The 26,690-nt window shown below is 46.4% G+C and overlaps 1 protein-coding gene and 1 pseudogene across 1 annotated transcript; one reads left to right on the forward strand and one right to left on the reverse strand.

The window, feature by feature from the left end:
- LOC100440656 (sal-like protein 4) overlaps window positions 1-16,233 on the reverse strand; it is a 48,484-nt pseudogene extending 32,251 nt beyond the window's left edge.
- Window positions 16,234-18,006: 1,773 nt separating this feature from the next.
- Window positions 18,007-26,337, forward strand: CCK (cholecystokinin). The gene is made up of 5 exons (XM_024244786.3): window positions 18,007-18,511; window positions 18,758-18,926; window positions 19,290-19,500; window positions 20,567-20,782; window positions 25,932-26,337. Exons 4-5 carry the CDS (start codon window positions 20,569-20,571, stop codon window positions 26,063-26,065), a joined length of 348 nt encoding a protein of 115 aa, XP_024100554.1. The 5' UTR covers window positions 18,007-18,511; window positions 18,758-18,926; window positions 19,290-19,500; window positions 20,567-20,568; the 3' UTR covers window positions 26,066-26,337.
- Window positions 26,338-26,690: the final 353 nt, after the last annotated feature.

The raw sequence follows: 26,690 nt of genomic DNA on the forward strand, positions 1-26,690 counted from the left end.
GGAGGGAGGGAGGAAAGGAGAAAGAAGGATGGATTTAGGAGACTACAATAAGAGCCTAGGTAAGAGACAATGAGGACCTGAACTATACGAATTGAGAGGAAAGGTAAGCTCACCTCTGATTTGATCCAGAAAGCTGAGAGCCTCCAAGCCTTGACAGATACTCAAATAGTCCAGCAGTCAGAATTTCCATTGTCAAAGCCTTCAAAATTGAACAAAAAAATCATCAGGCATTTTGGAAGCTGCCCCAGAAAAGCGTCTATTTGTATATTTTCCCTGAAAGGAAAAGCATGTTTTCATTTACAGAGGTGATCAGGTGCTAGCCGCACAGACTTCGTTGACCTCATTGACAAGTCCTTCGAAGGAGTGTTTTTGAGAGGTAGCTGTCCTTAGACACAGATGAAAATGTGAGTGAGGGGAGAATGTGTTACAAAGCCTGTGGCACCTGGCGTCCCTCCTTCCCTTTCCTAAATGTATCCACTCTTTTTTGTTTTTCCATAACAATTCAGCAATTCATTTCTTTTCTTTTTTTTCCTTTTTTTTTTTTTTTTTTTGAGAAGGACTCTCGCTCTGTCGCCCAGGCTGGAGTGCAGTGGCAAGATCTCAACCCACTGCAACTTCTGCCTCCCAAGTTCTCCTGCGATTCTCCTGCCTCAGCCTCCCGAGTAGCTGGGATTACAGGTGTTCACCACCATGCCCAGCTACTTTTTGTATATTTAGTAGATACAGGGTTTTGCCATGTTGGCCAGGCTGGTTTAGAACTCTGACCTCAGGTGATCTGCCTGCCTCGGCCTCCCAAAGTCCTGGGATTGCAAGCGTGAACCACCACACCTGGCTGGCAATTCGTTTCTTTTTCTTTTTTTTTTTTGTATAAATTTATGGCGTACAAGTGTAATTTTGTTACATGCATAGATTGTGTAGTGGTAAAGTCAGGGCTTTTAGGGTATCCATCACCCAAATAACATACATTGTACCCCTTAAGTAATCTCATTATTCTCCCCCCTCCCATCCCCTTATGCTTCCAAGCAATTCATTTATTTTACATGGGCAAAATCTCTCTTCCCCAAAAAAAGTAATAATCATAAGCCTAGTTTTCCCAGAACAGTCCTGCTGCTTGACATCAAGACAACTGCTTAGAAATAAAAGCCTGTGAAGTATCTCTCTCTCAGCACTCAAATAATTACAAGCAGCCTCTCCATTTGGAAACCTGTAGGGGGTTGGGACGTCCTTTACAGCATCTGTAGGGAGAGGAAGAAATTGGCAATATGCCCTGGGGTTTCCATTCCCTTCTAGCAGAGAGAAGCTTTGAAGGTTTCACTCAATTATGCTTTCTCTAATGCTGGGCATGTATATGTGTTTGTGTGTGGGCGTGTGTGTGTGTAGGGGGGGTGTGTGTACACTAAACATTACCCACCACACAACTACAAAAAATGATAAGGCATATTTGCACATCTCAGTGGTGGGGAGATCTCAAAAAGAGCGGGCTAGGAGCCAGCCCATCTGGAATTGCTAAACTAAAGCCCACCCCTCCCCCATCCCCACTCCATGAGGGGGAAGGGAGATGAGGGTCCGGTATCCTGACGTCTGATCACCTGCTGTAGTGGGCACTGTGTTCTGCTTAGAGGCCCTGGGATCCCTTTGCTGCTTCTGTCCTTCCCTCTTAACTAATTTCCCATGGCTTCCACTTGTGACTCAGTGTGTAGGGCTGTGCTCAGGCTATGAGAATCTCTCTGCCTGAACCTACAGAGAACCAGAAGTACCTCAAGTCAAGCCCTTAGCCGATGACTGACAAGTTCAGGAGTAGGAGAGTCCAGCCCCATCGCCTCAAGCTCCTGCAGACTCCCCTGCAGCATCAGACTGGGACTTTGGCCAGATGCGACTTTATCAGAGACCACACCCCTCCTTGGCATCCTGTGCCTGTCCCCAGGTAGGCTTCTAGGGAGCCCAGCCTAAGGTGTTCCAGTAGCCAGTTAAAAAGCAGATCCTGGCCCTACCTCCAGAGATTCTGATGCAGTAGGCTCTGCCTGTTTAACAAGCAATCTCAATGATTCTGAAATAAAGGATCAGTGGATCCACATTGAGAATGATTTGTCCTGTTAACTAAAAAATCCCATGGTCTTCATAAATTGGGAAAGGAGAGCTTTATTTCTTATAAAGGATTATGCCCTGAAAGATGGTCATTTTGACAAGCTAGGAAGCATAGCCTCTGGTAAAAGTCCAGAAGCAGGCGCTTGGAAGAAGGACGGGTTGGGCAGGAGCTTCATGCTGAATAGGTTGGCTCAACATACATATTTATCAGTTTAAAGAAGAAGCTATGAATATTCATTGAGGGGATCCAGATGCAAGCATTGGGGTGGAAAATTAACATTTAAATATATTACAATTAGGCCTTATATATCAAAAGGTTTTTTTCAGGACACAAAGTTACTCAAGTGTGCAGCCACTGTGTCCAGCCAGAACCAGTCCATGGTCAGTGGTCTTCTTATCAGGAGAAAGTTACTGAAATCAGCCTCTTGTCCCATCAAGGCTGGTGGAACAGGGGGTCAGTTAGTCAGCATCTGGCAGTGAATGAGCTGTAAATTGTTTCACCATTGCTTATGTCAAGGTCAGTGCTTCTTTAGCTGCTAGGGAAAAGGAAAAACCTTGTGGCAGTTAAAACATAGTTTATTCTTTAAGTGTAAGGGCAGGGAGTGACTTAACCCTTACCTGGAATGGCCTCAGATCCTGTTTATAACTTTGTGTCCTACTGCTATAAAGAGTCTGTTCTGTCAGCCTTATGGTTATTTTAACATTAATGTTGTTAAGTTGCATCTAACCACAATAGGGAGGAGACATAATGAGGCGTGTCTGACTTCCCATCCCATCATGACTAGGAACTCAGTTTTTAGGGTTTCTCTGGGGCCCTCTTGGCCAACAGGGGGTCCATTCAGTCAGGTGGGGGACTTAGGATTTTATTTTTAGTTTACAATCCAAAGCAAGTGACTCTGTATTAATCCATTCTCATGCTGCTATAAAGATACTACCAGAGACTGGGTAATTTATAAACAAAGGAGGTTTATTTGACTCACAGTTCCACATGGCTGGGGAGGCCTCAGGAAACTTACAATCATGGCAGAAGGTGAGAAGCAAGAACATTCTTCACATGGAGGCAGGAGAAAGAAGTGAGAATGCAGGAAAAAAAAGCTGCCACTTTTAAAACCATCAGATCTTGTGAGGATTCACCCGCTATCATGAGAACAGCATGGGGGAAACTGCCCCCATGATCCAATCACCTCCCTCCCTTGACAGGTGGGGATTACAATTCGAGATGAAATTTGGGTGGGGACACAGAGCCAAACCATATCATTCCACTCCTTCCTCTTCCCAAATCTCATGTCTTTTCACATTTCAAAACCAATCATGCCTTCCCAACAGTCCCTCAAAATCTTAATTCATTCCAGCAGTAACCCAAAAGTTCAAGTCCAAAGTCTCATCTGAGACAAGGCAAGTCCCTTCTACCTAGGGGTCTGTAAAATCAAAAGCAAGTTAGTTACTTCCTAGATACAATGGGGGTACAGGAATTGGATAAATGCTCCCATTCCAAATGGGAGAAATTGGCCAAAACAAAGGGGCTACAGGCCCCATGCAAGTCCAAATTCCAGCAGGGCAGTCATTAAATCTTAAAGCTCTAAAATAATCTCTTTTGACTCCCTGTCTCACATCTGGGGCACACTGATGAAAGGGGTGGACTCCCATGGTCTTGGGCAGCTCCACTCCTGTGGCTTTGCAGGGTACAACCCCTGCCCCAGCTGCTTTCATGGGCTGGTGTTGAGTGTCTGCAGCTTCTCCAGGTACACAGTGCAAGCTGTCAGTGGAACTACCATTCTGGGAGCTGGAGGACAGTGGCCCTTTTCCCACAGCTCCACTAAGCAGTACCCCAATGGGGACTCAGTGTGGGGGCTCCAACCTCACATTCTCTTCCACACTACCCTAGCACAGGTTCTCCATGAGGGCTCCACTCCTGCAGCAAACTTCTGCCTGGACATCCAGGCATTTCCATACATCCTCTGAGATCTAGGCAAAGGTTCCCAAACCTCAATTCTTGACTTCTGCGCATCCCCAGGCCCAACACCACATGGAAGCTGCCAAGGCTTGGGGCTTGCACCCTTGGAATTCATGGCCTGAGCTGTACCTTAGCCCCCTTTAACACCAGCTTGAGCTGGAACAGCAGCAGCTGGGATGCAGGGTGCTATGTCCTGAGGCTGCACAGAGCAGCAGGGCCCTAAGTCTAGCCCACAAGACCATTTTTCCCTCCTAAGCTTCCAGGCCTGTGATAGGAGGGGCTGCCACCAAGATCTCTGACATGGCCTGGAGACATTTTCCCCATTGTCTTGGCTGTTAACATTTGCCTCCTCATTACATATGCAAATTTCTGCAACCAGATTGAATTTCTGCCGAGAAAAATGGGTTTTTCTTTTCTATTGCATCATCAGGCTGCAAACTTTCCAAACTTTTATGCTCTGCTTCTGTTTTAAACATAAGTTACCATTTCAAAACATCTCTTTGTGAACACATAAATCTGAATGCTTTCAGAATAATCCAGGTCACATCTTGAATGCTTTGCTCCTTAGAAATTTATTCCACCAGATATCCTAAATCATCTCTCTCAAGTTCAAAGTTTCACAGATCTCTAGGGCAGTGGCAAAATGCCACTAGTCTCTTTGCTAAAGCATAGCATGAGTGACTTTTACTCCAGTTTCCAATAAGTTCCTCATCTCCATTTGAGACCACCTCAGCCTGGACTTCATTGTTCACATCACTATCAGCATTTTGGTCAAAACCATTCAACAAGTCTCTAGGAAGTTCCAAACTTTCCCACATCTTCCTGTCTTCTTCTAAGCCCTCCATACTGTTCCAACCTCTGCCTGTTACCCAGTTCTGAAGCTGTGTCCACATTTTTGAGTATCTTTATAGCAGTACTCCACTCCTGGCACCAATTTACTGTATTAGTCCATTCTGACACTGCTATAGAGACACCACCTGAGACTAGGTAATTTATGAACAAAGGAGGTTTAATTGACTTACAGTTCTACATGGCTGGGGAGGCCTCGGGAAACTTACAATCATGGCAGAAGACAAAAGAGAAGCAAGGGTCTTCTTCACATGGTGGCAAGAGACAGAAGTGAGAATACAGGAAAAAATTGCCACTTTTAAAACCAGATCATGTGAGGATTCACTCACTATCACAAGAACAAAATGGAGGACACAGCCCCCATGATCCAATCACCTCCGTCCTTCAACAGGTGGGGATTACAGGTCCCTCCCTCGACATGTGGGGATTACAATTTGAGATGAGATTTTGGTGGGGACACGGAGCCAAACCATATTTTAGGGGCCCCTAAAGAAAGGATGAGGATCTGGATGTTGGGGTAAGGCCACCCCTGAGGGAACATTAGGGGCCATGAAACATTCAGCAAATGGTTTATCAACTTGCATAAAAGCAATCTTCTCAACGTGCAAAGATAAGTCTTAGTGTTCACATCCACACATCAGTCCCTGGCCCCTGGCCGAAGTAAAATCTCCAAAACCAAACACCTGCCCCGTTTATCAAGGATCCTAGGACTGTGTAAGTCTCTTAGCCACGTGGCCAGCAGGAGATTCATTGCCTGTGGACAGGGGTAATACACGTGAAGAATATTTTAAACTCTGGAACATGACTCAAGTTGATGGAAGCTGAAAGTTCAACCATTGTAGTTTGCATTTTCCCAGAAGTAGATGCTGAGCAAAAGCTTTGAGGGCCAGTGATTTATTTGGGAGGTGATCCCAGGAAAATGAGGAAGTGAGACAGGGCAGAGAATTTCCTCCAATAAAGGGCACATTTCTGCACGTGCTACCACCAAGGGCCACTGGAGCTACCACCAAGGGCCACTGGGGAACTCGGGAGCCAGCATAGAATATGGCTTGTGATCTTCTGGAAGGGTGGGAGAGCTGAGTTAACTGTCCACAAGTTCCCATTAGTTACTGTTTGAGGGCTGCTCCCAGGGGGCAATAATCCTCCAACACTTGAAACCTGGCTCCCGCCTCCAGAAAGAACACTGGAGCAAAGAGTCACAGGGGCAGGGAGCTGGAAGTCAGGCCAACCTCGGAGAATAGATGTGGGCAGGGCACCCAGCGTCTGATAAAGCATCTATGTTAATATTTGCAGGCCTGCTGTGTAAAGGCAAGCTCTTCCCAATCACACTGCCTATGGTATGGTCCTTTTTAAAGCAAGAAAGAAAATAGTTACGAGCAGAAGAAAAAGAAACATAACACATCCGTGAAACCAGCAGCATCTTCTCTAAACCAACCCTGTAGGGCCATCTGTGTCTTCTCAAGGAAAACAGATTGCTTTGTAAGTTCCAGGGCTTTGGCTGATAACAAACCCTGCTCCTGGCTTCTGATTTTCTCGGCTGTGTGCACAGTACATGCGTATGCCTTTAGCAGCCTGGCACGTCTCGCAGCAATTAGGGCTGCCAAGAAATAGCTGCACTTTCTCTCCTGCTCTCTGCATCCATAATTTATCTTTAAAATTAGCATCTCATTATACAAGGGGTCGTCCACAAGGAGCCCAGAATAAACCTACTGCAACTTTATCGTTTTAGTGGACTTGAGGTTTAGTGTTGTTTTCCCTCCGCTTTTACCTCAAGAAGCCACTGTTCTCATAAAAGAGAGTGAGTGATAGCACTCCGGAGACTTGGGATGGACTTACATAACCGAGACAGTCCCAAGATGCCTGTCACCTCTATACCACCCTCCCATGGGCTGTTTATTCCTCAATGTCTTATTCAGAGACCAGCCTTTTTGTTCTAAGAACTGAAAGTGGAAAATGACCGAAAATGCAAATTTTCTTGATCCTAAGGCCTCATCTCACATGGCTATAGTTTAGCCCCTTCAGACCTCACCATGTTCTAGGGAGTGATTCCTATCCACCTCATTTGACAGTTGTACAAATGCAGGGTCACAAAACCACAGTTACTTGCTCTAAGTTACACAGAGAGTGGACGGGAGACCTAGGACTCAAATCTAGTATCATTTTCACTATGAAATTCCCAGGGTCAGAGAGGAAAGAGAACAGTGTCTGGCATGGAAAAAAGAACACATTTCTTCAGCATTTCTCCAGGGCAAAATATTTGTATGTCTTGGTGCACATGTTTCCCCAAAACCAAGAACAAAAGAGTTACACTTGTGTGTTTTTGCAGTTTCAGAATGTAATAGGGTCTTTCCTGAGGTTTGTGCTTAGGGGCTGTGGGAGACACTGTTGATGCTGCACCCCAGGGCCCCTCCGCCCACACTGGTTCACCTGCAGCTGCAAAAGACTGTTCCAAGACAGGCTTCTGTCTTCCCACACTGAGTAGCAGCACCTTTCTCCTCTGCCTGTCTTAGCACTAGCAGGCCCCTCCCAACCCTGCCTGCTGGAGTAACCCTCAAACAATAGGAGATAGGGGCCGTGGATAAATGCTCCAGTGGGACAATTCTAGGGCATTCATCTTCTCAATGGAGCCCTGGCAGGACTGAGCCCAAGTTGTCACCAGCAGTCACCTGCTTGTTAACTCACAAGTTATTGACTTTTCTCGCTTTCCTGTCTCACTTTCCACCTCCTCAGTTCAGCTCTCTGGGGTGCTCTCCCAAATATACCACCTGCATCTAGGTCTTCATCTAAGGGTCTGGTTTTCTTGTGGGGTTGTGGGGAGGTATGAAAAGCAAGACAGAGACCCAAAATATAAACCAAGATTCTTGTTTGAAGACTGAGTCTCTTTCCTCTCAACTTCAAGCTCCAGCAACTTACATAAGAAATGCAATCTGGCAGATAAAAATCACATTCTCACTCCTCTTCAAGTTCTCATTAGACCCTGCACCCAGCACTCAGAAGCCCTTCATTCATCTGGAGGCCCGTCTGTCACCAGCCATCTCTGGGGATGTTGAGGAAGATGGTAAACAATCTCCTTCCTTTGCTCATCATTCTGGATGCTAGGAAAATATGTTCACAGACCCCTCATTTCCAAGCTGCCAACTTTTAGCATTTCATTTCATTGCACATGTTGGAGGTTCATGCTATTCCTTAAGGAATGGATGTTTTAAAAATCCAAATAGAACTTTCACTTTCATGGTAAAATTCTTGCCATCCAAACACCATTTCTCTTCAGCATGAGATTTTTTTCTCTTTTTTTTTGTGGTGACTTTCTCCACCAACCTGCCCTTTGGGCACTGCTTAGCATTATCCTTATGCAAAGTAGCCCCAGACTTGCTTTTTCTAAAACCCTGGACCTCCAGGGACCTCCAGGGAACTTCCCACACTGGCACTGTCCACCTCCCTGCTGAAATCTGGGACCTTGCTTTCTACCCTTGGATCTTAGGTTTGTCTAGGAGAAGCCAAGCACAGGTTGATTGGTGTGGTCTGGCCTAATGGTCAATAGTTAGCACAGTGAGGGGGAAGAAGAGATGTGTTCAGTGATCTTTGTACACCACTTCTCTGTCTTGGTGACCATGTTCTGGCCCCGTTCCCCTAGACCCCCACACTGCATCCCATTTTGCTGGAGCGCCTGCCTTCAATCCCTGATCCAAACTTTTGCTCTTCTACTTTCCCTATGTTGAGTTATCATGGCAGGAAACAGGTGGAGTGTGATGTCCATATTTTTAAGATCTGGATTCCTAGCGCCATCTGACTCCACAACCCCTTTTGACAACAGATATTTCACACTCTTCCTTTATCATCCTAAAATGACATTTATAGTGGTTATAATATACCTACTAACAAAGGCTGTCTCCTTGACCAAACTCTAGCCAGGTTCCTCTGAGACCTTTCTCAACTAGGCCCCAACCTTGGCCTATAAAGACTTGAGCAAGCACTAACATAGTTCCTAACAGCTCAAGGCCACATTCTTAGGATAACTCTACCTTCCGTCCCTCTTAAAGTGCCTCCTTGAGAAAACTCAAGGTCGCTAAAAGAATTTACTGTAAGAGCCTGACTTTGAAAAGTACCAGTTTACAAGCCCAGATGGGTTTCAAATGGACCATTGCACCCCCCACCATCATCTGTGTCCCACTTTTTGTAATTTTTCACTTTCCTGACTCTACTGAAATCCTGCTTAACCTCCTTCCTATTCCCTCTTCTCCCTTTAAAACATCCAGTCACCTCTCTACAAATTCAAATTGCATTCAGTTCACGCTTGACTCTTTTCCCTATTGCAATAAAATATCACTGATTAAAACCTGTCCTTATCACTTTAACTACTGTCCAGTTTTGTTTATCTTTGATGCTATACCCATGATATTTTAAAAAATCAATATAATGCCCAAATATAATATAAATATTGATATGGTTTGGCTCTGTGTCCCCACTCAAATCTCATCTTGAATTGTAACTCCCATAATTCCCACATGTCCAGGGAGGAACCCAGTGGGAAGTGATTGAATTATGGGGGTGGCTCTTTCCTGCACTGTTCTTGTAACAGCGAATGAGTCTCACGATATTTGGTTGTTTTAAAAAACAGGAGTTTGCCTGCGCAAGCTCTCTCTTTGCCTGCTGCCATTCATGTAAGATGTGACTTGCTCCTCCTTGCCTTCTGCCATGATTGTGGGGCTTCCCCAGCCACTTGGAACTGTAAATCCGATTAAACCTCTTTCTTTTGTAAATTTCCCAGTCTCGGGTATGTCTTTATAAGCAGTGTGAAAATGGACTAATACAAATATAAAATACATTCTATAATAAAAGGGCTGAGAAAAAAAAGATAAAGATGCTCTCTTTGACAATTGGGAACAACTGCCACAGAGAGCAACTTGGCAATATTCACCAACATGTTAAATGTACATATGCTTTAACTCAGCAGTTCCACTTCCAGGAACTCATCCCATAGGTAAACTTGTGCATGTGCAGAATGATGTGTATTCAAGAAGCATTGGTTATAATTGGAAAATATTGGAAGCTACTTAAATTTCTATGAATAGGGCCCTGGCTAGATGAATTCAGGTACACCCATACAATGGAATAGTTTACAGATATTGAGGTAGAATTATGCTAACAGTATAAACTGACCTAACTCAAATACATATTGTAAGTGAAAAAAGCAAAATAGAGAAGATTTTGTATTATACGCTTCCATTTGGAGACTGTGTGTGTGTATGCATGTGTGTGTGTGTGTGTGTGTGTGTATTTCTTTGATACTTGTTGATTTGCTTGTATGTGCATTGACTTTATCTGGAAGAATTTACTAAACGCTGAAGCACTCCTTGCCTCTGCATGGTGGAGGAAGAAGGGTGAGGGAAAAAATTGATTTTCACTATATACCCCTTTGCACCTTTTAAGTTTTGAATTATAGGCACTTAATACTTATTCAAACCATTTTATTTTAAATTTTAAAACTATGAGCCTTTTCTGATAAGGTTGTCCTGGAAGAGCTGTGTCCCAAAGCCTTAGTTCAAAGGAGGGCCCATGGCCACCATGCAGGCACCAGGCAGGTTGGTAAGGTAGGAGATGCCTCTGCTGGGGGCTGAGACCATTCCAGAGGACACAGACTTGCCCTCTTCTGTGAGGGGACCTCAGCTTCAGAGAGAAGCTGGATCAGCAGGACCACAAAGACTCCCAGACTGCCCTTCAAGTACTTCAAGTCTCACTGTTTGCTAACACTTCCCAAGGAGAGCCATGGAGGCCCCTTCTAAACCTTCCTCCAAAGAAAGTGAACTAGACAACAGGCCCGAGGACACTGGTGGCTGGTTTCCCTGGCAACTACGGTTCCTCTTTTGGCTTTTCAATATTAGTTTGAAAAGCAAAAGAAAGCTTCTTCTGCAGAGAGCTCAATCAGCTAGGAGCTGACCTCTCATTCCTGTCATCCATTCACGAGGTGATCTCCCATTTCTGGTGGCTTTTCTAATCCCAGCTAAATGAAACGGTGCTAAGAACAATTCCTGTGGCTAATTGGGAGTCCACAATCCAACCAAGGGTCAGCAAATGGCTTTTCATTCATAGCTATCCATCTTGTAAGTCCAGTCAACTAAACTGATGAAACTAACAGCCGAATTTGGTGAACATTTATTGGTCACTTAGCATGTGTCCAGCACAATTCTTGCATTTGGGTGAATAAATCACAGTTCCTGCTTTCCTGCATGTCAGATGGCAGATGAGATGTTCATACAGATGAAGAGTTCATTCAACAAATATTCATTGAGCAGCTATGTCCCAAGCCCTATTGTAGGAAATTAAGATACAATATGGTAAGTGCTAACATTGAGTACATGCGAAGTGTTAGGAGAGTGTAGTGGCTCCATGGCTGCCCCACTCATATTCCCTCGGGCCTCACTATCATGGTGCTTGCAGGCCCAGCTTCCGGTCGCCAGCATCTGCAGCTCTTCCCTGAAGGCTTCCATGGGGGGCTGGACCATCAGTGGGCCAGAAGTGCTAAGGAATGAATGCCCCAGGAGCTGCCCTTAGCCAGTGACTGAGTGGAGTTGATGTATAGACATGCACGCAGCTTCGCACCCTAGGGTGAGATGGCTCTGAGGCCCATGTTCTGCTCTGGCCCCTAGAGTGCCCCAGGAGGTTAACCACCACCCATAGCTTCACTTGCCCATGATCTCTGTGCTTCTTCTCTTGGTCTTCTCACCCACAGCCCTCTTCACTCCCTTGGGTGGTGTTGGAATTCATGAACCTTGAACAAGAGGGTCCTCAAGGTCCACTCCAGATTTAGGATTCCTTTATTCCACCAACCTTATAGAAATGCCAGTGAACAAATAAAATGTTGATTTACAGGGATGTTTTACTCTGTTATGGGCCGAATGTTTGTGTCTCCCCAAATTCATATGTTGAAACTGTTAACCAAAAAGTCAGTGACTGAGGCAAGTGTCTAAATCCCAGTACAGGTTTATTGAGCCAAAGTGTGAGGATGCACCTGGGAAAAACACAAGCCACAGAAGTATCTGCAGCCTGTCCTTTCCAGGAAACTCAGTATTTAAAGGGAAAGAGCAAGCAGGAGAAAAGAAGGGAAGGGTGTAGGCAGTGAGGCAAACAGCTATCTACTTGTGAGGCTCTGATTCATGCTCAAAGAATCTACACTCTACATAAGATACGGTAAACATCTGAAAAGAGGGAGTATGGGAAAAAGTTGATGATACAGCCATCTCAGGGCAGGCAGAAGAGTGATTGATCTTATCTTGTCCTTGTGTATTAGTCCACTTTCACCCTACTGATAAAGACATACCCAAGACTGGGTAATTTATACAGGAAAAAGGGTTTAATGCACTTAGACTGGGTAATTTATACAGGAAAAAGGGTTTAATGCACTTATGCATGGCTGGGGAGGCCTCACAATCATGGCAGAAGGCAAGGAGGAGCAAGTCACATCTTACGTGGATGGCAGCAAACAAAGAGAGAGCTTGTGCAGGGAAAGTCCACCTTATAAAACCATCAGATCTCATGAGACTTATTCACAATCACAAGAACAGCATGAGAAAGACCTGCCCCCATAATTCAATTACCCCCCACTGGGTCCCTCCAACAACATGTGGGAATTCCAGATGAGATTTGGATGGGGACACAGCCAAGCCATTTCATTTGTACCTGGGAAGATAAGCTTATAAACGACATTGTCAGGATGAAATTGAACAGAGCTCAGTTTTAGGAGTTAAACTTGGCTTACAGACCTAAAGTTACAATTGGTGTGTGCTTGTTTTACAGGGAGATATGTGTCTTGAATGATTTAGAGATCTGCAAGGAATTTCCTTGTGAGCAGTTTGTGAGGGTGACCATCCAGAGAGGTGGAAGGCCGTTCATCCTCGTGGGAACCTGGCTTATGTATAAAGCTATGAAAACACAGGGTTGTGTCTGCTCTTTAAGCCACCCAGTCTGTGGTATTTCGTTATAGCATCCTGAGTTGACAGTGACACAATCACTATTAATGTCCCTTTTATGTTCCCTCACCTGTAGCTATTCCCACCTCAGCCATCTGCTTCTCTGTAGCTGTTTGTTTCAGGAAAAAGAAAGGCAGTGTTGCATGGCTCAGTCTCTAGGCTTAACTCTCCACTTGACATAATCTTGAGATTATGGCAATCTTGAGATTTCCGAGATTTGATTTTCTCGTACAAAGCCCTAACCCCCAATGTGATGGTATTAGGAGGTGGGGACTTTGGAAGGTGATGGTGATTAGGTTTAGATGAGGTCAGATGGGGGAGGACCCTCATGACAGGATTAATGTCTTTATAAGAAGAGACACCAGAGAGCTAGCACTCTTGCTCTCTCTCTCTCTCTCTCTCTCTCTCCCCACCCCCCAACCTCCCTCTCTCTGCCACGTGAGGATACAGCAAGAAGTAGTCCATCCGTAAGCCAGGAAAAGAGCCCTCACCAGAACCCCGCCATGCTGACACCCTAATCTCAAATGTCCCAGTCTTCAGAACTGTGAAAAATAAATGTCCATTGTTTAAGCCACCAGTCCATGGTACTTGTTATAGCACCCTGAGTTGACAGTAACACAGCCACTATTGATTTCCCCTTCATGTTCCCTCTCATGTAGCTATTCTCACCTCAGCCATCTGCTTCTCTCTTCTCTGCCTGAGGGCTTTCTCTGGCTCTGCAGGAGCAGGTAAGCCTATTTGGAAGTGAGAGGGAGCTAACACCTGCTGGAACAGCCCTCAACTAATGGGAAATGGGAGTTGGTGCTGCCGGCTCTCCTTCTGGCCTCAAGTAGGCTGGCTATGAGCCATGTTCTAAGAGGTATCTCAGAGAGTCCCCAGGGGATTGGGTCCACAGCAGTCATCCACTCTACTCATTACTTCACTGTCTTCTCTCTTCCCTTCTCCCTTACTCCTGCTCCCTTGGAATCACTCTCAAATAAATTACCTGTATCCAGGTGCTGTCCAGGCTCTGCTTTTGTAGGAAACCAAACTATGACAAGATATTCTAGAGAAATTCATCATTAGGAAAAGGAAACACTTCACAATGACCATAGCTACTTCCCTCTTTTCAGTCTAATCATTCCAGATATTGGCAGATGATATTGGCTATGTGGACCTTTGAAAAATTCCAGGACAAATAATAGTATTTTAATACATGTTCAGGAGAAAAAAAGACCCCAAAAAAAAGCCTTCTAACCATCACATTTCTGATCACAGCAAATAGCCTCCTGCCTTCTGGTAAGTGGGGCTTGCTTGTAACAAGCTTAAATTCTATGAATAATAAATCAGGAGGCTCTAGCATGTCCTTGGAAATTCCATTAAGTTTTCTACACATACAAAATGGACATATGTATTTGAGCTAGGTCTCGTGACTAAAAAAATCCTGTATTGAAAATATATCTGTTTCAGGGACTAATCTTCGGGGATACCTCCCCAACTCTCAGCAAGATCTCACTTAAATTCACTTCACCGCAATCAGATGGGAATTTCTAGACTCCAAACCAGTGAACAGTCACAGGTTTCCTCTCTCCACTACTTCCTTTCCAATGCAGCATCTGGATATGGCGCCCTCCACTCTCAGTCCTCCGGATAAAGGCAGGGACCAGCTGGTATGTCTCACTCCATGATGGGGGAGAGTGGGTGGTGGTGGGAAGGACACAGAGGGCACTGCCTTTTCCATTCCTTTTCTGAGACAAGAGAATGAGCTTGGCAGAAAAGTTAGTTACCGTCTCACATTTGATGGAATACAAGACAATCTCCAAACAGTGCGAACTCCCATACAACTTCTTTTTTCTCTATTTGGACTGAAAAGCAAAACCATTTCTCCATAATGTACATACATAGCAAGGTCTACACAGCAGAGAGCCTAACAGGGCGTCCTCCAGCAGTGGTCTGCATAGTTCATGGGGGTGCCCAGTCCTCCGCAGACCCTCCCCCTACTCTACTTTTCTTGAAAACATGTGTGCACCTTCCATGCCTGCTGTGTATTTTTTAAATTGTCTGTCTCCTCCACTAGAATGGAAGCATCACAAGCACAGGGATTTTGTCTGTCTTGCTCACCATTGAATCCCAACAGTGCCCGAAAGACAGTTGGTGTCTTTGATAGGGTTATACTAAAATTAGACAGACTTGAGTACATGTCGTTTATTTGGGAGAGGAGGAAGAAATTAGAAGAGTAAGACGAAGAAGGAGGAAAAACCAACTAAAGAGATGTTATCGGCTGGGCTCGGTGGCTCACACTTGTAATCCCAACACTTTGGGAGACTGAGGAGGGAGGATTACTTGAGCCTAGGAATTTGAGACCAGCCTAGGCAACATGGTGAGACCCTGTCTCTACAAAAAATTAAAGTATTGGCAGAGTACGGTGGTGTGCACCTGTGTTCCCAGCTACTCAGGAGGCTGAGGTGGGAAGACTGTTTAAGCCAGGAGGCTGGGTTTGCACCACTGCACTCCAGCCTGGGTGACAGAGTAAGACCCTGTCTAAGGAGACAGAGAGAGAGAGAGAGAAAAAAAGAGAGAGAGAGAGAGAGAGAGCTGTTATCAAGTTCACCGCTACAGGCAAAGGACCGTTGAGAAGTTTTTAGAAGCTTCCAGTATGGTTCATACAGAGAGACTGGGCTTCCCATTCCCCACTGGCTGAAGATTGTCTTCTGGGGAGATAACACCCATACTTACAGGCTGAACCTCTGCAGGGGCTGAACTTTGAAGGAGATAAGCCGAGAGGGGTGCTTTGAAAACTTGAAGTGGGAATGCTGTCTGCTGAAAACTGCCCAGCCTGGCTAGGCTGCAGCTGAAGCCAGAGGGAGAACATGGAACTGTGGTGAGGAGCACCAAAGGCATCTGCCTCAGGAGACATCAAGCCCATTTTTTTAAGTGAACAAATGGATTATCTTTAATGCGGATATGCATCTGGATTACAGGAATAGTGTCGGCTCCAGGCCTAACTTGCTTAGGAACGATAGTCAGAATAATTAGTACCTGTTGACCCTGTAAGAAGGAAAAATCATGACTATGGCCAAGGAGTTCAGATCTCTTATGTCTTTTTATTTTCCTAGCAGCTCTTCTATCACACATTCCTGCTCCTGAGAGACAAGCGGCTACAACTACTTTATTTTACAATAAAGAGGCAAGCAGCTATCTTTATCGTAAATGAGAAAGGCCCACGCACGAGCCCTTCTTCAGCTTCTGATGGTCCCTGTCACCTCTGGCTCTGCACTGGCATTTCCACGCTGGCCTCCTTGGCCCACTTGTCTGCTTCTGTACCAGCTCCTTTTCCTCCACCCACTCCTTCACACTGTCACTCCTCAGGGGTCTGTCTAGAGGCACCCTGCCACCCATTGCTAGCTGCCTTCCTCAACTCTCCCTATAACTCCCAGGCTGGCAGCCACCACCCACGTGCCAGATTCTGGGTCCACCCCTCCAGTGTCTCTCTGCTCAGGACAAAGGCTCCCAAACTCCTCCTAGACTGTCAATGCACAAATGATCAACCAATCCCATACTGGACTCATTACCTGCCCGCCCCCTGGCCCACCACGGCCACACTCCAAGCCTGCTTTTCCTTCTGAATTCCCTGTCTTGGATAATACTCTACCACCCACCCTTGTCTCCCAGCCTGGAAACTCAAGGTCAGCCTCAGTCACCAAGTCTGGTTCCCTCTACCAGTTTCCTGAGCAGCAACAGGTTGTTCCCTGGGAGGCTGGAATCTTTCTTCTTTTCTCTACTTTTGTTTTCTGAATATTCTCTGATGAACACTTATGACTTGCATAATGTTTATTATGTTTCCTAATAATTAATGGGTTTCATAATGGCTTATTATCCTAAAACAAATCTACCTTGATTGTTCCTGCTTGCCCATCCCTGAGGGCCTCCTATCCAGCCCTCCCCTTCCAGTCCCTCTACCTTTTGGGCATCTTCCACATTACCACCTAGCTCCCCTCACCAAAACATTTCTCCAAGATTACCTCCTACCATCTCCACTCCATAGTCCCCAAATATCAGAATCGTTGAGAGGTGTTTGTCCACTTGTTTGCTTCAGCTCCCCTATTGTATTGTCAGCTCTTGTTCATACTGAATCGCTGGGGCCTGGCACAAAGTAAGTGTTGAATAAACATGAATTAAATGGACCAAGGCCAGGAGTTGAGTAACTGGCATAAGGTAGGGAATTTCTATAGAAATGGTCTCAAAGTGTGCTTGGTGGACTAGCATTTTCAGTATGGCCCGGGAACTTGTTAGAAATGTGGATTCTTGGTGGGGCGTGGTGGCTCATGCCTGTAATCTCAGCATTTTGGGAGGCCAAGGTGGGTGGATCACCTGAGGTCAGAAGTTCGAGACCAACCTAGCCAACATGGTGAAACCTTGTCTCTACTAAAAATATAAAAATTAGCCAGGCATGGCAGCACATCCCTGTAATCCCAGCCGCTGGGGAGGCTGAGGCAGGAGAATCGTTTGAACCTGGGAGGCAGAGGTTGCAGTGAGCCGAGATTATGCCACTGTACTCCAGCCTGGGCAACAGAGTGAAACTCTGTCTCAAAGAAGGAAAGGCAAGGAAAGGAAGGAAGGAAGGAAGGAAGGAAGGAAGGAAGGAAGGAAGGAAGGAAGGAAATGAAGAAAGAAAGAAGGAAATAAAGAAGAAAGAAAGAAAGAAAAAGAAAGAAAGGAAGGAAGGAAGAGAAAGAGAGAAAGAGGGAAAGAGGGAGGGGGGAGGGAGGGGGGAAGGAAGGAAGGAAGGAAGGAAGGAAGGAAGGAAGGGAGGAAGGAAGGAAGGAAGGAAGGAATTCGGATTCTTGGGCCCTTCCTCAGACCTACTGAATTAGAAGCTCTGGGGGTATTTCGATAACAAGTTTATGTTTCCAGATATGTCTTGCCACAATCACAAATAAGACTAGTTTTCACAACTGAATTACACAAACCTTAGCAGGCTCGTGGGGAAACCACTGGAAAGCATTTAATCAGCTCTTTCAAACATGTTGCCCATAGGTTGCAGAAACGCAGCTGCCTCTCAGGATTAGAAAGTGGAGCAGCAACTGGAGGCGTCTCTGGGCCGCCCCCCCAACCCCCCCACCTCCCGCCTCGCCCACTCCACCCCCACACTGGCGTTGCCACAGTCCCTCCATTCCAGAGGGAATTCCAGAGCGGAATACGGATTCCGATTTTAAAATAAGCGCTTCTAAATACTTCTCCTTGCATCTAAGACGGATGGGGGAAAGAAAGGGAGAGGAGTTGAGGTCCCAAGGTTCAAGGATGCCTGGTGATCTCCAGGACCCAGGCTGGGCGGCCTTGGCGCACGGAGAGGGCGAGGGGCGTGTTGTGGAGCCTTGGCAAGGCGCTGCTCTTCCTCGCGCCTCGGTTTGAGGTCTGTGAAACGGGGTTGGCAGTGCCTTTGCAGGGACGCTGCGAACTCAAGCACCAGCAAGCCGACTCGAACTCAAAGGGCTTCAGGGTGTAGACGACCACAGCGCACTGAGGGGCTCCGGGTCGGCCCGCGCCGGAGCCGGGAGAGTAACCGCGTGCAGGGAAAGGCGCACGGGAGCCTTGGTGCCTCCCTTCCCTCCACCGGACGGGTGACTGACTAGGGGTGAGGACCTCATCTCCAGGCTGCGCAGCTGAGTTCTGGAAGGTACTGTCCTGGGGGTGTGAGTGTGTGGGCCCTCAGGAAAGGTGGGAGGGGCGGATGCCGTGGTCTACCCGAGCTTGCGGGGGTGTGGTGGGCAAGTTCCCCAGGACCCTCGCTGGCGCCGCTTGTCGACAACGGGGAACAGTGGGCGCCGCGGGTGGTGGTAACTTGGCCCAGGAAGAAAACACATCCCTTTCCCAAACCGGATTCCTCTGAGCAAAGCCAGATGGTGTCATCCCCATTTTACAGCTGCGTAAAGAGAGGCCCAGGACACCAACAGCCAGCCGTGGCCGGAGCCCTTTCACTGACCCAGAACACTGGCCCTCGGAAACCTGGAGAACTGCGAGGGCTTTTAATGCGGCTGAGAAGAAAGTGAAGACCCCGACTCCTCCTCTCTCCTTCGAAAGAGCCCACACAAGTATGAAGACCAGCGCCTCGGACGCTCCGGGGTAGGGGGGCCGACGCCCCCTCCCTCCCAGAATCACGCCTTGCTGACGCTCAGTCCTGCCCATTGTCCACCCCCCACCCCCGCCCCCAGTTTCCTTTCTGGCCCCTCGGGTCCCCAAAGCGAACTAAGCTAGCGGCAGCTTCTCCATCCCGGAGGAGACTCCAAACTCCTAGGTTTCCCACCTTGGAGAGCACTGCTCTGGAATGCGCAGGGGAGCGGCAGCTGGAAAGGGTTGGGCGGAAGCTTCTCGGACCCAGAGGGGCGCGGACATCGGGCACTGCGCCTGGGAGGGATTAACTCCACCCCACTGGACCACCTCCCCCTGTCTCCCAGGAGCCAGTTCAACCGGTTGTCGCCCCAGTGGCCGCCCTCTGAGCACGTGTTGCTGCCAGTCTGCGTCAGCGTTGGGTAAATACATGACTGGCCGACGCCGCCGGGCGGGGCTATTTAAGAGACAGCCGCCCGCTGGTCCTCCCTGAACTTGGCTCAGCTGCCGGGCTGCTCCGGTTGGAAACGCCAAGCCAGCTGCGTCCTAATCCAAAAGGTAGGTCCCTCGGTTCGTCAGCGGGGGATCCAAGTGCCGTGTGTCTTTGAAGGATGCTGTCTTCAGCTTTGTGCCCATTTCCATTATGCTTTTCTATTTTCTGTGTCTTCCCTCCGAGAGCTCGAAAGACGTTTCTTGAAGTCAGAAATAACGGCTCTGGGTCTAAAAGTGAGGTCTGGGTGGGTAGAGCTGCTTTAGAGCCTTTCATACGCCCGCATCATTAAGGGATGAACTACCCATTCGCTAAGATTCGCATGCAGATTGAGATTTGCTAGTTGTTACACAGCGGTGCGGGGGACTTTGCAATCTTTTCTAATAAAATACTAGAGGGTTTTAAGATTTAAATTCATTTTCTAAATACTGCAGAAAATGTCGAGGCTTTACGGATAGAAACTTGAGGGTGTTCTATCCACTAGCGATCTAAAATGCACGGGGCTTTCGAAACCTGAGCGCTGGGCACATATTTCTGATTTTAAAACCTGCCTATGTTTTGCGTAGTGGCTTATTGCCATTTCCCACGTACACTTTGAGAAAACTTTATAAATACGGCTTTATTTATTGCTCCTACATTTTAAACTGTGCTTCTCTTTTTCATCATTTACTGTATTTCCATATTGAAAGCTTGTTAGCTATCTGGAAAGGTACTTTCCCCAGGGTTCTCATTTCTCCCACGGAGTCTTCCCTTTAGGATTTTTTTTTTCACACTATTTTTAATCTCGTGGGGTTTTATTTTTCTTCTTTCGGTTAGAAGAGAGGCGCTCTGCAAACACTTCCTCAAACTTTAGGAAAGCAGAAAACATTCCTTCTGCTCAACACGGCAGAAAACAGGGTCTCTGCCCCTTGGCACTGGGTGAGGAGTTCCCAAAGACCAGCCAGGTGCGCCCGGGGGCGCGCGCCATGGCACTCAGCTGGGGTCAGCGCTTGGCGAGCCCTCGTGCTTGCGGCGGCCTGGCGGGTCTGGAGCACCTGTGTTTGTCCTAAGCCCGCTTCTGGGTGCCCGGCCCGCCGCAGGAGCTCTGTTGCCCAGCCTTTCAGTCAACGCGTCCTCCTCGTTTGCTCCCTACAGTCATGAACAGCGGCGTGTGCCTGTGCGTGCTGATGGCGGTACTGGCGGCTGGCGCCCTGACGCAGCCGGTGCCTCCCGCAGATCCCGCGGGCTCCAGGCTGCAGCGGGCAGAGGAGGAGCCCCGTAGGCAGCTGAGGGTAGCGCAGAGAACGGACGGCGAGTCCCGAGCGCACCTGGGCGCGCTGCTGGCAAGATACATCCAGCAGGCCAGGAAAGGTAAGAATGCTGCTTCCCCATCCCTCACTTCTGCCCTTGTTCCCAGGCTCCTGATGCTGACCCTCTTCTCTAGCCCTGGCCTGATGAAGATGACCTCTCTCGGTAGGAAACAAGCAACATGGTTTCTGGCAGTCCTTTGTAGCAATCTGAGAAGGGGTATGAAGGACTTAACTTATAAGTAAGGGGAACCTTCTTGAAAAGCTTTCTTTGAACTAATTTTTAGCAGTGTTGCTGATTAAGTTCAATACCATTTTACCAAGCCATTAAAAGATAATTATTGAATCCTAGGAAAGGGTTCCTAGATACACTGAATACCCTCTACTGAAAAACGCAAAGGACCTGGGAGCCACCCGGATACCAACCGTTGGAAATCCTCTAGCAGGAAGGGGTCAATGCTGAGAATGCCTGAGATCTGGCTACAACAGTTTAAAAAAGCAGTGACAATGTGTGCATTTCCACCAAAGTATGTAACAGAAGGAAAGAATCAGCAGCAGTTTTGTGTTCTCCTTGCAATGACTTACAAATGACCCAATAAGAGAGGTCTTTGTTTTTACTTTGCTGTTGCAGAGATGGTCACAGTTGTAGCAAGAGCTGAGCAAGTCAGTTTTCTCAGCATCAAAGTCTTTCTCCAGGAATAAGGTGATTCAGCAGCTCACTAGCCGAGTGGCGTGCAGGCAGTTCTGACCTGAGGCTAGCTTTCCCTTAAGCTCCTTCCAATTCTTGGTGTGATTCAGAGGGAGGCCCATTCATCTCTTGTGACCCATAGGAATCATGCTTTGGATTGGGGCAGCTTTTTTCTGCCAACTTTATCCCCAGTGACACTAATGATGAACACCGGCTGTGGAGCAGCATGCTGAACAGTACAAACACAGCTGGACATTAAAAGAATTCAGCGGGCCAGGAGCAGTGGCTCACACCTGTAATCCCAGCACTTTGGGAGGCTGAGGCAGGTGGATCACATGAGGTCAGGAGTTCAAGACCAGCCTGACCAACATGGTGAAACCCCATGTCTACTAAAAATACAAAATTAGCTGGGCATGGTGGCACATGCTTGTAATCCCAGCTACACGGGAGGCTGAAGCAGGAGAGTAGCTTGAACTCGGGAGGTGGAGGTTGCAGTGAGCCGAGATTGTGCCATTCCACTCTGGCCTGAGCAACAAGAGTGAAACTGTCTCAAAAAAAAAAAAAAAAAAGAACTTAGCAAACACTGCTGGAAGGGATATGGGAGGTGTGTTGCCCTTTCCATGAAGCTCTCTTACCCAACTGGTGTTCCAGGGCCTGGATTTGAACCTTAACCCCTGGCTTGACCAGAGAGGGATAAGATGAAGAGCTTTGGCTCTGCAGAGTTCTTCTGTGGGTTCACATGAAGGGAAGACTGGAACTCTGACCCAGAGGCTTCAGAAGGAAAGAACAAATCGGTGATTTGTTGTATTTCTTCCTGTCTTTGGGAAATTGCCCCACCCACTACCTTCTGTTTTGCTTTCCTGCTAATTAAATTGAAAAAGATAGAAATACTTATCATATGGAGAGAGAAAGTCTGAAAGCTTTTGAGTTCCTGCTGATTCTCTGCCTGAAAATAATTTAGTATCTGTCCCCAGATACAGGCTGAATTTCAGCCAGATCAGTCTGAAATATCCTAGGCTTTTCATTTAACTGTGGACCTGGAACTCCCCTCCTCCAATTTAGGAAAGACCCTTGTTTTTCTTCTACGTAGGCTGAGGATATCTGCAAAAAGGCCTGAAATGTGCCGAATTGACTCTTGGTTCCAAAATTGCTCTAGGGGAAAAAAAAAAAAAAAAAAAAAAAAAAAAAAGCTCATTACCAAATTAGAACCAATACTAGACAATGGCTCTTATAGCATAAATCTTAGCTGGAAAGTTCTTTCTAGTCCCTCTTCTCAGGCCCCCTCTCCCTTTGCCTTCAGCCAATTGTGCCAAACAAACCCAGGAGGGAATAGCAATCACTTGGAAATTCAGATGCCAACACCTAGGATCACCACTAGCTAAAAAACAAGCAAACTCTTCTATGTGACAAACATGAACTAGGACTAAATACTTACACATATAGATACTGCACAGTTTCTTTGAATATTTTACATATTTTGAGATCATATCAGATTTTTGCTCCACTATAGTATATATTATGCATAAAAGTTCTGAACGAGACAATGCATTCTTTGAGCAGTGCTTAAGAGTTTATCATTAGGAAATATCTGCAGCACTTTCAACGGCCCAAGAAGAAACAATTCTATTGGAGGGCAGTGGGTAAAGATATCTAGAGGCATTTGGTGTACACCTCCCCCATGCCCAGCAAAGCTTCAATGCTACATCTATATTGTCTTTCTCAGTACAACAGCCTTGCACAGTGAGTATTATTATACCCATTTTGCCAGTGTGGAAGCTGGAGCTCTAGAAGCCTGAGTAACCTACATGCAGTTGCACATCTACGCAACAGCAGGGCTGAGGCTCTATCTAGTCCTGCTCCCCCCGGGAGGGCCTGGAAGCCATTCAGCTTCCTAGCTGTACTGCCTATTCCACATTTTAAAGTTTAGAAGAGCTAAACCCTTCAGTTGTAGCAAGAGCTAAGAAAGTCACTGTTTTCTCAGCACCAAAGTCTTTCTCCAGGAATAAGGTGATTCAGCAGCTCACTAGCTGAGTGACATGCAGATAGTCCCGAGGCTAGCTTTCCAATAAGCCCCTTCCAATTCTTTGTGTGATTCAGAGGGAGGCCCATCCATCTCCTGTGGCCCATAGGAATCAGGCTTTGATCAATTCCATACATCAGATGTAAGCCCGTACTCTATGTCAGCACTGGGAAAGTGAGTGAGGACCCTGGTAAATACACATGACATGAGGACAGAACTGTACATGGAATGGGGAAATCAGGGTGTGTGATAAATGCAGCTTCCATGACTGAACATGGTGCCCCACCATTAACTGAGGCTGTTTGCTCGTATTGAAGCTGTCACTTTGCTTCCATTAGATGGAAATTTGGGTTGTGCCCAGGCCTTAGAGTGGGCACCCATCATCACAGCAGGCAGGAGGATGGGTCATGTTTCCATGTCACTGTGTACAGGTAACTGGGTCTATAGGTTTTCCTGAATTCAAGGGTAATATTTCACCCGAATGATGAACAATTAAATTGCAGGGGCTATTTTTCTTCTACGTAGGCTGAGGATATCTGCAAAAAGGCCTGAAATGTGCTGAATTGACTATTGGTTTCAAAACTGGGAAGGGTTGGGGTTGGGGAGAGAAAGGGTGGGGACGTTGTTCTGTGTTGTTTCTGTTTTTAATTAAACTTGCTTAATTTCATTACCTAGGGTAACTGCCTTTGCATTTTCATTTATCAACACATAAGCCATAGTCTGACTCTACTCAGCCTATGGGCAGGAGCTGGCAAGGGCAGCCTCATGCAGAAGGGATATAGACCGGCATGACAGGAGGTGGGGACACAGTGGCCCCCAACACAGTGGGAGTCATTGAATGGTCCTCCACTCCTCTACCCTTGAATTGGCCTGGGCTTTGTCCATTGAAGTCCCTGAAGGGCCTTTCTTAAGACTGAGCTTGCACAGGAGAAGGTGTTCTACTGATTTCGTACCCCAGGAGGCTTCTCTCTATGAACTTTGAGCTAGGACTATGTCTCATGTCTCCAAATAAACTGCCTCTTCATGTCCCTGCTCACTCAGTGTGAGCTCTACAAAAGGATCACACTGTTCCTGAAGACTTAACTTCCATCCCAATGGGACAATTTCAGGTTCAGTTATTGCATTTTGGTCAAAATGGCTGATTTAAATCAGCTTTGTTATCACCTCTCCCCCCTACTTCTTTGAGTATTACTGAGGTGCCAAGATTTAATCCGACAGTCTTTTTCTGAATATCATTTTTAATTGATATTGATTTATCATTAAAAATAAAATGATCATCAACTCAAAACACTTACTGATAAATGACAAAAGCTTTCTGAATATAACTTTCAAATTCATATTTTTAAAAGAGTATTTATATATCAAAGGGCTTTATTTATCTATTTTTTATTATACTTTAAGTTCTGGGGTATATGTGCAGAACATGCAGGTTTGTTACATAGGTATACACATGCCATGGTGGTTTGCTGCACCCATCAACCCGTCATCTACATTAGGTATTTCTCCTAATGCTATCCCTCCCCTAACCCCCACCCTCCGATAGGCCCTGGTGTATGATGTTCCCCTCCCTGTGTCCATGTATTCTCATTGTTCACCTTCCACTTATGAGTGAGAACATGCAGTGTTTGGTCTTCTGTTCCTGTGTTAGTTTGCTGAGAATGAGGGTTTCCAGCTTCATCCACGTCCCTGCAAAGGACATGAACGCATCCTTTTTATGGCTGCATAGTACTCCATGGTGTAAATATGCCACATTTTCTTTATCCAGTCTATCATTGATGGGCATTTGGATTGGTTCCAAGTCTTTGCTATTGTGAATAGTGCTGCAGTGAACGTACATGTGCATGTGTCTTTATAGCAGAATGGTTTATAATCCTTTGGGTATATACCCAGTAATGGGATTGCTGGGTCAAATGGTATTTCTGGTTCTAGGTCCTTGAGGGATTGCCACACTGTCTTCCACAATGGTTGAACTAATTTACACTCCCACCAACGATTTTTTTTTAACCATTCCAACATCAAGATATTATAATTGTGCTACCTTAATAACAAGAGCTCTCCAGGAGTCAGGAATGTTGATGGATATTAAGGGATGAATTTAGGAACAATTAAGTACTGGAAAAATCTTTGGTTGGTTTCTGCTGATGCCATCTACAAAAGGAAAACACCCATCTACCAAAAGATAGCAAAAGGTAGGGAGACTAAGGAAAATCTAGGCAAGTCCCCAGACTGCAAGGCTGGAGAAAATGAATCCACCTAAATACTTGCAGAAGGCAAAGCACACCCCTAACTTGTAAATATTGTCCTCTCTCCAGTTACACAGACATTGGTCCTTCTCTTCTCTTAGATTTTGGTCCATCAATTCCACTACTTTGATAGCTCTTTGATACCTTTAAGGTGGTGTCTATTATATTGTGTCTGGCTTTTTCCATTGCTCTCATTCACAAATTGAACTAGAGATGCTTTTAGATGTAATGTCCCTGTTTCCCTCCTCCCTGCTCCTTGTAGCTCCTTCTGGACGAATGTCCATCGTTAAGAACCTGCAGAACCTGGACCCCAGCCACAGGATAAGTGACCGGGACTACATGGGCTGGATGGATTTTGGCCGTCGCAGTGCCGAGGAGTATGAGTATCCCTCTTAGAGGACCCAGCCTCCATCAGCCTAACGGGAAGCAACCTCCCAACCCAGAGGAGGCAGAATAAGAAAACAATCACACTCATAACTCATTGTCTGTGGAGTTTGACATTGTATGTATCTATTTATTAAGTTCTCAATGTGAAAAATGTGTCTGTAAGATTGTCCAGTGCAACCACACACCTCACCAGAATTGTGCAAATGGAAGACAAAATGTTTTCTTCATCTGTGACTCCTGGTCTGAAAATGTTGTTATGCTATTAAAGTGATTTCATTCTGCCCTGTCATTCCCTGCGTCTACTGAGGGCAAAGGGCTCCATTTGGTCCTCAGAACATGCAAGGAGGGAAGCCTGATAGATGCTACACCGGGACAAATCCTTGTAGTAGATGTCCCCAGAAAGGGCTGGGAGATGCAGCTCAGGCCTGGAGCTAACTTTGCTACAGGCCAGGTGGACAGTGAAAGGGCCATCTGTGGGCAACTCCAGAGCCCAGCCCTGGCCATCCTGATCCCCGATCTTATTTGCCAATCCTACTCCCACCGGGGTTTCCTTGGGGTTCTCTTGGCCTTTAAACAAGTTACAGGCAGTAACTGGCCATGGTTTTGCATACATTTGATCACTCCATGGCTCTGT

Source organism: Pongo abelii, chromosome 2 (genome assembly GCF_028885655.2).
Source record: "Pongo abelii isolate AG06213 chromosome 2, NHGRI_mPonAbe1-v2.0_pri, whole genome shotgun sequence".
NCBI lineage: Eukaryota > Metazoa > Chordata > Mammalia > Primates > Hominidae > Pongo > Pongo abelii.